We start from the raw sequence: 12,279 nt of genomic DNA on the forward strand, positions 1-12,279 counted from the left end.
AATATAGTAATCTATGGACTCATTATTCATACTCACATATTAGTTCCATGTGTTTAAACTGAAATGCAATGTTAAATAGGTAACAAGTCAGAATACAGAAAAACTTCTATCAAAACATACAAACTTTTAATTGGTGCTTCAATGAAAGAAAAGTACACTAATTCAAAGGATGAAAATAATGAAGAGGAAAAAATATCATAATGAGTTTGGTCTGTATCCTGGATTATAAATACTCACTTTGAGTCAGTAAGAGTGTAGAATATTATATTAGCCTATCTTTTGACTAAAGATTTAAATGTTTTCATTATTAATTAAAAAATACCTTGTTAATAAAAGCAAATTATAAAATCCTTATTATCATCAATTCAATGAAATTATCTAGTAATTCATGTGTTTAAGTGACTGAATCTTGCTTTTCTTCCCATTGGCATTTAAAGCAGACATCTGTATTATATATGCAGTAAGTCATCTGCTCTAAGAAACATCTGGACAATAAATCAATTTGCATAAAATACATTAACAAACAAAATGCATCTCTCCAGAAAATGTTCTAGTGTTTTACAACTTGTCATACAATACCTATACATACTATGCATATTAATATCTATTATCTAACTTTGAAAGTTATATAACAGCAAGCGCAAAGTAAAATGCATTTCGTTGGTTTACACTGCCCTCTTTAGGCATTTAGGCAACATTAAGGGATTCAACAGCAACTTAAAAGGAATGTCAAAAAAATTTTTTTAACTTCACTGTTAGTTTTCAAAACTTAAGAACATTTCTTCTTAAAGTTCCCCAAATTGACAATGATGTGTAATTTTTTTTTGATTCCTTTACGTGGGGCACATCAGAGAGAGGTGCTCGTATCATGCTATTATAAAATTTTATAATTCATTAGAACTAGTTTTACAATTATTTTAGAACACAAGTAAATATGAAAATTAAAATCATCTCAAAACAGCACATTCTGATCTTGTTCTAAAAGCAATATACTAAAAATGTATTATCCACACATAATTGCTCCCACACATAACAGGCTTCTGTAGAATAAGAAATACTGACAATACATAAAAATTGCTTTATGTATTTCGGAGAAAATTAAGGATCAAAATGTGTTGAATATTCACTTGAAAAATGAATAAACCATATTTTAAAATCTGTAAATTGACTTGTTGATGTTTTCATAAAAAAAGATGATCTGCTGTTTTACCAAATTTCTCTTTTTCCATGCTTTTTCTATTTTACTCTCCGAGCAATAAAACCACCACACCTCTGTCCTTTTGGTCATAACTAACCTGCCTCTGAATTGTTGAACACTTCTGAGTGTCCACTAGTAGCAGATGGTGTGGAGGACCATGGGGATCCAGGGGTTATTTCTGAGTCGCCTGCTTCCGGGACCCCATCAGCATCTCTTTCATTAACATCTGGAAAACTGAAATCTGTGGATGTCTCATTATCATTAAGGCTATCTGAGGCCCCTTGCCCTGAGCCACTCTCTTCATCACTTGTCAAAACGGCCCATGCTTTAGATTCTGGGTTTAGAGGAAGCAGGGCACTACCAGTCTGAATGTCCAAGTCCTCTTTTCCATCATTGTGCTTGTGATTTAGCACATGGGTTGGCGGGGATTTATCAGGACTTCCGTCCACACCTGTTTTACTCTCTGAGGTTATACCTGTAACTTTATTTTCTTCTTCAGAATTCTCAGAGAATGAATGTAAGATTGGATTATTTTGATGCACAAGACTGTTCTCCTGGGTGTCTGAGTCATTCATTACCTTTTCCTGGGATTCTCTATAGGATAAGCATGACATACACTTATTCAGGGACAAACCATCACTATCTCTGTCATCATAATCATCATCATCATATTCAACATCATCTTCACCACCATCCACTAAATCAGCATCGGATCTGGCATTATGGGTCAGCTTAGAAGTAGCTGTAGAAGGAAGCGGCAGCTTGGCTGTGGTCACAGAATCATCTCTGTTGGGAGAAACAGCTGTAACCGAAATGTACCCATTTCCTAAAGGAACAGAATGATGAGTTGAGACAAGCGTATCAGAAACAAGTGTTGAAGTACTAGCAAATACCTCATCAGGAATAGAAGAACTTTTGGTGGAGGCGAAGACTTCATCAGAATATATAAGTTTATTTATGAGTGTATTTGGTGGGTCATCAATTGATAAAACTGGGGTAGCAAATGCATGCCTTCCTTTTATGGGGAAGGCTTGGTTAATCTCCAAATTAGCAGTTTGGAATAACTCATTATTATTGTACAAAGAAGGTACCTCTTGCCGGGAACTTTTGCTTTTAAGCAAAACTGTTTCAAAATATTTCTCATTTGTATAAGACACTGTTAAACCTTGAAGTGAAGCAGAGTGCATATTAGAAGAAGGCGATACATCAAAACCTGGTACAGATGTAGAGTGCAGCGTGCTTTCACTTGAAGCAGAATTTGTTGCCTTGAGATGCAATATTGCAGAACTAACTTTATCAACCTTGGGGGTTTCAATCAATATTGGATCACTAGGCACAGTTGGAAGAGCAGTTTTAAGCAAGGTATCAACATCAGAAGCCTGAAAGGAAGATTGTAGCAATACTTCAGTATTAAAAGGAGATGAGGCCTCAGAGAATAAAAGCTGAGTTGAAGGAGATAACATTTCACTAGAAGCAGGGTCAGAGGGTGCTGGCTCAGAGTTTGCACTAAACACAGGTTTAAGTGAAGTGTCACCAAATGCTTGAGATACAGTATGTGTAGGTTGAACTGGAACTTGACTAATCTCATGATCGAAAAACTTAGTGGCAGTATAACCATGAGACCCTGGAAGCATGCCTTTTATGCTAGAAATGGGAACAGAGGTTTCTTGTAAAGGCACATTCAACTTATTGACATTATCGTACATGTTGGGCATGACTGTGCTTTCAGAATGGTAAGCCATCTCACTGAAAGAAGAAATTTGCAGTTCAGTCTCATTTCCATACATTATTTCACTTTTAGAAAGCAGCTTATTATCATCACCAAACACAGATGTTGTATATGTAAATTGAGCTACAGAAACAGGTGAAGAAATGTTAAGGGCTGTCAGCCCATCTGTGTCAGGTAAAAGAAATTCACTATCAGAGGAGGCTCCAGACCATTCCCCATCACCAGAGAGGACATGAGTAGATTGCAGTAATGATACAGTTGGGGTTATTAACGAAGGCTTAGGCATCAATACATGGCTAGGGCTGCTAAATAAGGAACCCTGATAAGATACATCAACAGAATCATGCACAGGTATTGCAGAGCTGTAAGAAACAGTGAAGACGTGTTGGGAGCCCCCATTATTAGATAAGGCATAGGAAGGTTCAGGCCCTGAAGAACGTGCATGCACCATGACATCACTGCTGGATGGTTCAACTTGAGAAAACATAAGCGTTTTATAAAGGACACTAGATTCACTACCAAATTCCAATGTCTCCGAAGCAGCATGAGTAGTGGTCTGATGTGACAGCACATCAGAATATTGAGCAAGGCTGGGTTCTAACAACACATCACTCCCAGCCACTGGCAGAGAAGCATGCAAAGACACCTTATCACTCTCAGTAGCTGAAGTAACTTGTGGAAGGATCTGAGAGACTGTATGCAGATGGCGGAACAATTCACTACTGAAGGAAGCAGAGGAAAATGGAAGCAAAGGTGCACCGTCATAGGAGGACAGGATGGATTCAAATGACACATCGACACTGGGGAATACAGGCGCAGCATGCAAGGCCGAATCACTACTTGAAGCAGCAGGGGTAGTGTTGAGGATCTGATTGTCAAGCAACAAAGGGGTGACTAGAGGAAAGACTTCACTACTGTAGGAAGGTTGAAGAGGTGTCTCACCATTATATACCGGCTGAGTTGTCTGCGAGTGTACAACACTGATGGTGGAGACGGAATGTCGTCCGGAGGATGGAGTGAAAGCATGGGGGGTTACCTCAGTCGGGAGGTAGGCAAAGGTAGAATAATGTGGCATTTCTAAATCTGCGACGGAGGGAGCCTGTGACACCACAGGGCCTGGAGAAAAGGACTCACTTGTCTTCTCCATTTCATCAATATGTATCTCAGTGTCATTAGTGTGGAGGAAGCTCTCTCTGCCCGATCCAACATCAGGCTGTGCTGACACATCGGTGGAGCTAGGAAACCACACACTTCCATCAATGGAAGGATCCTTTAGTGATTCTTCTGAACCTGATGAAGCTGGATCTTCTGAAGCATTTCTGGCAGTTTCTGGTTTAAGGATATCATATGTGATTGCCTCTGGGCTTTCTGAAGAAAATATGTACCCATGGGATATGTTCTCAGAGGCAAAGGGCAGAGCAGAGGTGGCAGGACTGGAGCCTGAAGAATCATCTGCTCCAGTATCAAGCTTGAAACTGGTCAAAAAACTGTCCTCCTCACTGATATCAGTAGACACCTCTTGAAAATCTGTTATAGAAATTGCATTTAAAGATTCTGCAGTCCCAGACAAGTTTATCTGTGGAAATCTAAGAAAAGTCTCAGAGCCATCATTTAAAGAAGTCGAAGTACCTTCCACAGTATGCAGTGGCAGCTGGGTCACAGTCTGAGGAGTCAAGGAAACACCTTTCTCTGTGACTAGTTCAGCAACTGGTTGGGAAGTGGAATAGAAAGACATCTTGGGAATATCACTCTTTCTAGAAAACTCGCTTCCTCTTGTTGGAGCTCGGTTGGTCTTGGCCTCATTGTACTTGGTCCCTATGTGATTATAGTGTGTCGTGGTGGAAGTCTGGGGTTCCTTTTTCCTTATTTGATTTGTGGAACTGTCTCTACTGGGATTCACCACAGTTTCTTCTTCAGTGTCCTTTCCTCCTTCTTCCTCCTTTAAAAAGCAAACAAGATTTCGTGGCACATAAGAAGAAAGAAATGAAATCCTAATAACACATTTTAATGCTAATCAACACTTGTGGGATCTTGGGAAATTTTATCCTCACAGAGCACATATTCTATTCTATTCTATTCTATTCTATTTTTTTTTCTATTCTATTCTATTCTATCCTATCCTATTCACCATACTTCTGCCCTATACCTACTACCATCCATCCTCTATGGAAAGTAATTAAACCCAATGAAAACCATTAGTTTCAGCAACTGGTTTTATTTTAATGGTATGGAATGAGAGAACTAAATTAATAGATATTACAACTTTAAAAAGGAAGACTCTTAGTAGTTGTATTTATATTGGAAGTTTTATTTAAAGTTTTATTTATGGTATTTATTTTCTTATTTCTAACTTTTTTTTGTTCAGTTGATTGGGCAGCAAGCTAAATAGCAACTAGCTTTCTTATAATATAAAATGGCAATGAACCTATGTTTCAAAGATCAAAATAATTAGACATTGAGAATATTTAATTGTGTATATTCACAATAAATTTTTCAATCATCTTATGGGGAACATTTAGGATAGAAAGAAGAGGCTTTGTTTTCCTTTTGTTTAAATATTTTACACTTAAGATGTAAGCAGATATTTTAAAGGCAACTCATTAAAATATAATTCTAGTACAAGTTACTTAACTTTTCGTTTCCTTTTACAATAATCTTTCAGGAAGCCAAGTCTTCTCTGTACACTTAGTGTAATGGCCCTGGAGTGTTCTGGCTAGAAGTCAACCAAGACTCATGCCTCTTGTGTGTGTGTGTGTGTGTGTGTGTGTGTGTGTGTGTGTGTGTCTGTATATAAAATTGGGAACGTTATGTCTTGTCATATTTTTTAAAAAGTAAATCACCAGAGATACTTTTTTAGTTCATGTGGAATATTATTTTGTACAATATCTTTGTATTTCAAAAATTGTTAAAATTGTTATGTATTAGATTTTATGGCCATGTTTCTTAAAAGAAGAAGAAAACAAAACAAAACCAATACACACCAGTTAATGAGAACTTGACCAGTATCAGCAGAAAGAACTTGAATGTTCAACCATGAGTGCTTGTGGGCATGTGTCTGACGTATGTGCACCGTATGAAACTGGCTTCCGGGCTTAATGACTGCTTCAGTATTTGGTTAGTTGTATAGTATTTTCTGAGGCATAAGTTGCAATACCTGAACTGAAATTTCCTCACTAGTGGTATTTCTTCATAGAATTTTGCATTCTGTTTAATAACCTTGTTCACAAGGACAACCTGTGGAATTTCACCAATTTCCTGAAAAAAACATTCCCCTCATCTACAAGCCTAAACAATTAATGGAAAGAAAATAAGAATACTTTGCCTCGATTTGCTTTGGGTGAAAATCTGGTGGTGTCAGTTATCTCTTCTCTCCTTAAAAGATCTACAGACTTTTGTTTTATAATTGGATCCAGAGTTTTGCTGAGGATCAGTGGTATGCTTAGCAGTGTGGAGTTTCCAAACTCTTCCTCATTGTATTTGCGAATTGAATATTTGCCTACTCTCTGTGGTCACTCCACAATATTAACCTCTATCAAAACTCTATTTGAACTTTTTTTTCCCTAGACCTTCCCTCAATCTCAGCAGATGGTCTTTCTGTTTATAGAGAATACAGAAACCAACAAACAACATCACACCTCCTCCTAACACTAAAATCATGGAACAAACAAGTCTCTCCTGTCCCTGCCAATTTGCTGCAGCTGAGATGTTGCTTCCCTTACTTTTCAAGGCTAATTCCTACACCTGATCTTAAAATGTATCCTCATCTCTTTAGACATTGAACACACTTGAGTATTTCCCACTATTTTGAGTTTTCTCAAATTACCAAACCAATCATTCTCATTAGTTTAAATGAATTCTAATCTCTCTTATTTAAAAGGAACATAAAAGAAACCCCTGAATTATGCATTTCATTTTACCTTTCTTTTTCTCTTCTTAACTAAATTTCTCCAAAAAACATGCCATCTATTTTGATCATATGATCCAGTAATTTCTATGGACCCCACAGAGATTTGTTTATAATCCCACACAAACACACTCTATCATATCCACCAAAACTCTGTAGATTTCCACAGAATTTTTACTAAAACAAAGCTCATCTCCTTATCTCATTCTTGGCGGGGGACTATATACAAACCCAGGCATATCCTTCATTTTTTTTTCTCTAGATTTTAAACTTTATGAGGTACAGTCAGACAGACCTCTTGTAATCTGATATAGGTGACAGACTATTTACCAAGTCTTGTTTATCTCTGAGGTCACGGTACCCTGTGTTAGCATTTCAGAAAGATATCTCGTTCATGCTCTTTGATTATTTCATATATACCTGACCACAAATATTTTGGTTGATAGTCTTTACTATAAGGTCTTATGGAGTTGTGAATCTCTCTTCTACTGTGGTTTTGAACCTGCAATCATTCATGGTTTCCATTTGTATAAATTTTGGTTTAAGTCTTGATCATGCTGGAGGTACTATTGTCCTCAAAGTCATACATTTCTATTTGTAGAGGATCTAAGGAATATCCCTAAAACTATTCATTTCCATACTCAGGGTCTGGAAGCAAGTATAGATACATTCCTCTTATTTGCCAGTCTCTGTCAATCATTCTTGCCTGAAGCAATGGAAGTAAATAGTAGATGAGTTTGGTAGTGTTTTCAACCCATCTCAGAATCATGCTCCAGGAAAACACATAATAACTGACATGGATCTGCTCCATTTTAACCCTTTATTACAATAGCTAATTTCAAGAGCATGAAGAATACCATTTTCCCAAGTTTACTAATGACTGCTCCTGTTCCCCTCATGCTAAATCCTAGTTTATGAAGTGTTAGCTGACTTCCTCTCCCTCAATAGTGCCAAAGTATTTGACTTGGTCTTTCAAAGAATGTGAGCTGCTGCTTCTCTGGGCAGTACCACCATGGTAGAGCCTCATAAATGTCATAGCTGTCAAAAATAACTTTTTTATAGGTCACAGCCCTTCTCCACAAGAAAAGATAAGTTTTGATTCTATTCTGCCCTCTTAGAGGTGTCTCCTTCTGCAGCATGCTGCATATTCTCCACGTCTCCATTCCACTCTGCCAGGAGGTAGGTGGCAGGAGAGGGAGGTTATCCCCCAGGAGGTTTTGCCTGCCTGGTCACTGGTAACTTTGTCCCACTACCAAGCATCTGCTGAGCTACTCTCTCCACACCTTCTTCTTGCTATTCAGGCTTAATGCAGTCATGAGTCCCTGCTATCAGTAGTCCATGTTTATAGATCATTCCTTGTTGGATTCCACTAACTCTTCCCTCATGTTTGTGAACAGGCTTTTTATTAAACTAACCTCAGTGCCTATTTGAATGTGGCGTCTGTTTCTCATTGGGACCTGGGCTGAAACGCCAAGTTATTTCCTTTCCTCCTTCTCAAGAATCTTTCTTTAACTAGAACAAGGCAGCATACAGAATGCAATATAAAAACGCCTTCACTTTCCTTTCTAACAGGAAGATCTGCTTATGTATCTGCGATGCATGTAACTGGTGAGACCTGAAGCACTTTGATGTACGTGATCACTGCTATTTCCACTCTAGAGTGTCATGACAAAAATAAAGGCAAACCAAGTCACATTTATAGCCTGTTCACACAGCTAAATGTTATGCTAGAAGTGAAATTACATTTTATGTAGAAATTTACCAGTAATTAACATTGGAAATTTTCAAGAAACTTTTGTAACTTTATGCTAAAGGCAGCTATGGTGGTAATATCACTTGAAAAATAAATAGGAAATTGTGAAAATGGGAGTTACGAAGAAAAATAATTGATCATTCCTTGGTTATGTCTAAAAAGTTCATGATGTGCATTACATTTCATTGAGATAAAATTCTAAACAGAATATCATTTACTAAATGGCACCAATCGCTGGAACAAGGGTTTGCTTCAGTGAGTTGGAACAAGTTGAATTGACAACACAGCATGAATGTAATTTACTTTTCCCTTTTTTGATTTGGTTCTGTTGATCATTCTTAGGCACACACATATCCATATGCCTCTGCAGAGGTATGCACCACACACACCATATGTTAGCTGAATTTTAAAAACTCTTGTTGGAAGGTGGACTGGTTGAATGGTAAAACAATCTCTTGTAAGAGAGAATGCCCATAAGATACATAAATTATTGAGGTAACTGCACCTGTGAACACACAACCTAATTGCAAATTATTGCTATATGATAGCAATCACTGTTACACTTTATCAGCTCCTAAACAATATGTACATTTGCCCACATTCATAATGCCATCAATAGTAGCACTGGGATTGAACAAATAGTTTCAGTTATGAACAGCACATCTGGGCTTAGGATGAATATAAAATTCATTTAACAATTATGTTCTTTCATTTTACAATTATGATAATGTTAATATTTGCAGATATTCTCAAATAACCATATTTCCTTGGAGACATTGTGCTAGAAACAATTACTCAATAGTCTGAATACAAATAATCTAATTAAATGGGCAAAATATACATACAATTTATTTTTGATTCATATTTATTAAGATTTTACCAATCATTGGTTATTTACAAATAAACTATCAATATTAAGAATAAAATACTATTTCTGCTAGACAAATTTGAGAAGTAAAAATTTCCAATTTACAGCTATTTCTCACAGTCATAATTGTTTTTAAAGTTCACTGTTTTATTTCATTATCATCAAAAACTTCAGATCTCTTTTTTGGCATTAAATTAATCAAAGCATATTCTAATTTTTTCATAAAAGAATCATGTATACCAATTACATGATTATAAAGCTTAGTCACTAACTCAACAAACAATGGACAATGTGACATTAAATTTTATTAATGCAACAGTATCTAAATAACAATTAAAAATCAACTTTAATTTTAAAATATTTGAATATAAATATCTAAGATACCTTGATTATTTCTTCAGTTCCAATTAATTCAGGAAAAAGGTCAAATTCTACAAAATTAAAAACAAAGTTATTAAAATTTATATTAAACTATTTTAGCCTTGTGGATGAAAAGGGGGAAAACCAAATATTAATGTTAGCTTTGAAAGTATAGAGCCTTTCAAAATGAATACAAATTTCAATTTCAGTTTTCAACACTACCCAACACTACATAATATAATCCTATATAAACTTATATGTAACTGGATTCAAAACCTTGATCTTTCTCTTGCACTATTACCCCCAAGACTTATGGAAATACAGAAGGAAAGAGAGGACAATGAGACTGATTTAACTAAGTGTAAAGGAACTTATCATCAGTTCAGCTACTTTTGTCCTTAGCAAGGCTGATAAAAGCAGTTGGGGAAATGCCAGGAATTTTCTGGAGAACTGTCAGGATTTGTTTTCTTATTTGGTTTCCTCTTCCTTTTAAGTTCTTCGGATTGATGGTCAAATAATTCTTTTTCACTCTTCAATGTGGACTCATTTTTTTTTGTACAGTGTGCTCTATCAGGTAAAATGGACAGTGTTTTCCCAGGTTCCAGCCTAGGTTGCAGCAGGAAGCAAAAAGCAGAATGCTTCTAGTACCTTCTCTCCAGGAAACTCTGCTTTAGCGCTTTGTATGCAAAGATTTCAATAAGCAGTTCCATTCAAGTCTGTTCTTCCCAATCAACCAGAATCAACAAATTCTAGCACATGGATCTCTCAGCTAAAACAAGACCTGTCAGAAAATGTTAGAAAAGAGAAGAGCTGGTTCTCTAACTCCCATAAGAAATCTAGCCACATCACCAAATTACTAGGATTCAGAGAAAATTTCTGAAGTTTTCATCTGAGCTGCCTGGGTCAGTAGGAAGATAGAAGCCAGAGTAACTGTGAGGGTTTGAGCATTATCATAACGATGCTCTTCTTATACATTTGGTTTCATTGAGTATCAGATCATCTCCAGTTTATGCTCTGCATTCTCACAATACTGCTTATGTTCTGACTGATGTCTTTACCTGTCCTCAAAGGAAATGCATATTCTGCAGAAATGTCAAGGCAAAATTGAACTAACATAAAATATTTCTCATACCCAGACTTGTTTTCCAACACAGACTTTCCTGAGTTCCTTTTTATCAGAAAATTTCTAGATGTTAATAAAAATAAAGGTAAAAATATAGTTATATGTGTTAATTATATTTAGAAGAGAATTCAAGTAAAATACTTAAGTGCACCAAGTTCCCAAGATTTAGGTAAAGTTAACATTCTTGACAATTTAGTTATTATAAAGTTACTTACCATAAATTTCTGTGCTATAAAAGTGAAAATATTAGCTAGAGACAATCACTTATAATTCTCAGTTTTTGCTTGTTAAATTGACCAAGAAAGAGCTTGGAAACTTATTTGTAACATTAGTGCTTTCCTTTTTCTGTATTTCTCCCTATAAAATCCTTTTCTCACCCTATATTTTTATACTCTTCATTCTTTTTTATGGTTTTATTAGTGCATTAGAGTTATGCATAATTAGTTGGGTTCCTTTTGACATAATCATATATGCTCTGAATTTAATTTGCTCCATTTCAGTCCCCAGTGCCTCCTTCCCCACTTCCTCCTCCCTCTCTCTATTCTCCTTCCTCTACTCTACAGGTCTTCCTTATATTTAATTTATTTAATTGGTTTATGGTCCATATTCTTAAAGTTCTCTAACTGAAATGATTTCAATAGTCTCAACCACTGTATCTTTGCAACTGTCAAGAAAATCAACAGATGTGAATTTAACAATAATATGCAACTAAACTGTGATAGAAATAATCATTATGATTTTCCATAAGCTACTACTAGAGAAGTTCATGCATGTAAAGATGTCCAAATTCAGCGCACAAGACAGACCTAATTTTACCAAAACTACTTCACAATAGAGAAACTCTTCATGTATCTTTGAAATATTTTAATGCTAGAAAGGACAACTCATAATTAAATATAGTTAGTGATACATATAGAGTTTTCTCAGTTCAAGAGGCTGCAGAAAATAATCTCAATCATTTTGCATTCCTTTCAGCATGCATAGCATGTTTTTAAAATTTAAAAATGGCCTAACTTCACCTAACTACATATTTTTAATGAGCAAAGGTAATTTTCTTTTTTAATTGTCAGGGTCAGAGTGAGGTATGTTTAATTACCACACTGATAGTTAATTTCCTTTTCTTTCAATAGTCTCACTCTGTATTGCATTTGACCCATTTTTACCCTTTTAATACAGCATAAGTAAGTATATGGATTTTGGTTCCTACAAATTAAAATGCAGAATTTTAATTCACTCATATCTCCTAAGAGTCCTAATGATATCTGCTATCACTGAGTTTGTTGCTTACTGCAATTAAGGATTAAGAAATTTTCTTTGGACACTTTTAAGCTTTGGGGCTTCTTA

General features: G+C 35.8%; 1 protein-coding gene across 4 annotated transcripts in view; it reads right to left on the reverse strand.

Moving 5' to 3' along the window:
- Ptprz1 (protein tyrosine phosphatase receptor type Z1) overlaps positions 1 to 12,279 on the reverse strand; it is a 172,661-nt gene that overhangs the window by 44,079 nt on the left and 116,303 nt on the right. For 2 of the 4 annotated variants that reach the window (XM_047560614.1, XM_047560613.1), the window contains exons 11-12: positions 9,837 to 9,883; positions 1,296 to 4,866 (exon numbers count right to left, since the gene is read on the reverse strand). In XM_047560614.1, coding sequence (XP_047416570.1) covers positions 1,296 to 4,866; positions 9,837 to 9,883 — 3,618 coding nt within the window. The remainder of the gene's footprint in view (positions 1 to 1,295; positions 4,867 to 9,836; positions 9,884 to 12,279) is intronic. The other 2 variants (XM_047560616.1, XM_047560615.1) reach the window with 1 other exon arrangement.

Source organism: Sciurus carolinensis, chromosome 8, assembly GCF_902686445.1.
Source record: "Sciurus carolinensis chromosome 8, mSciCar1.2, whole genome shotgun sequence".
In the NCBI taxonomy this organism is placed as follows: domain Eukaryota; kingdom Metazoa; phylum Chordata; class Mammalia; order Rodentia; family Sciuridae; genus Sciurus; species Sciurus carolinensis.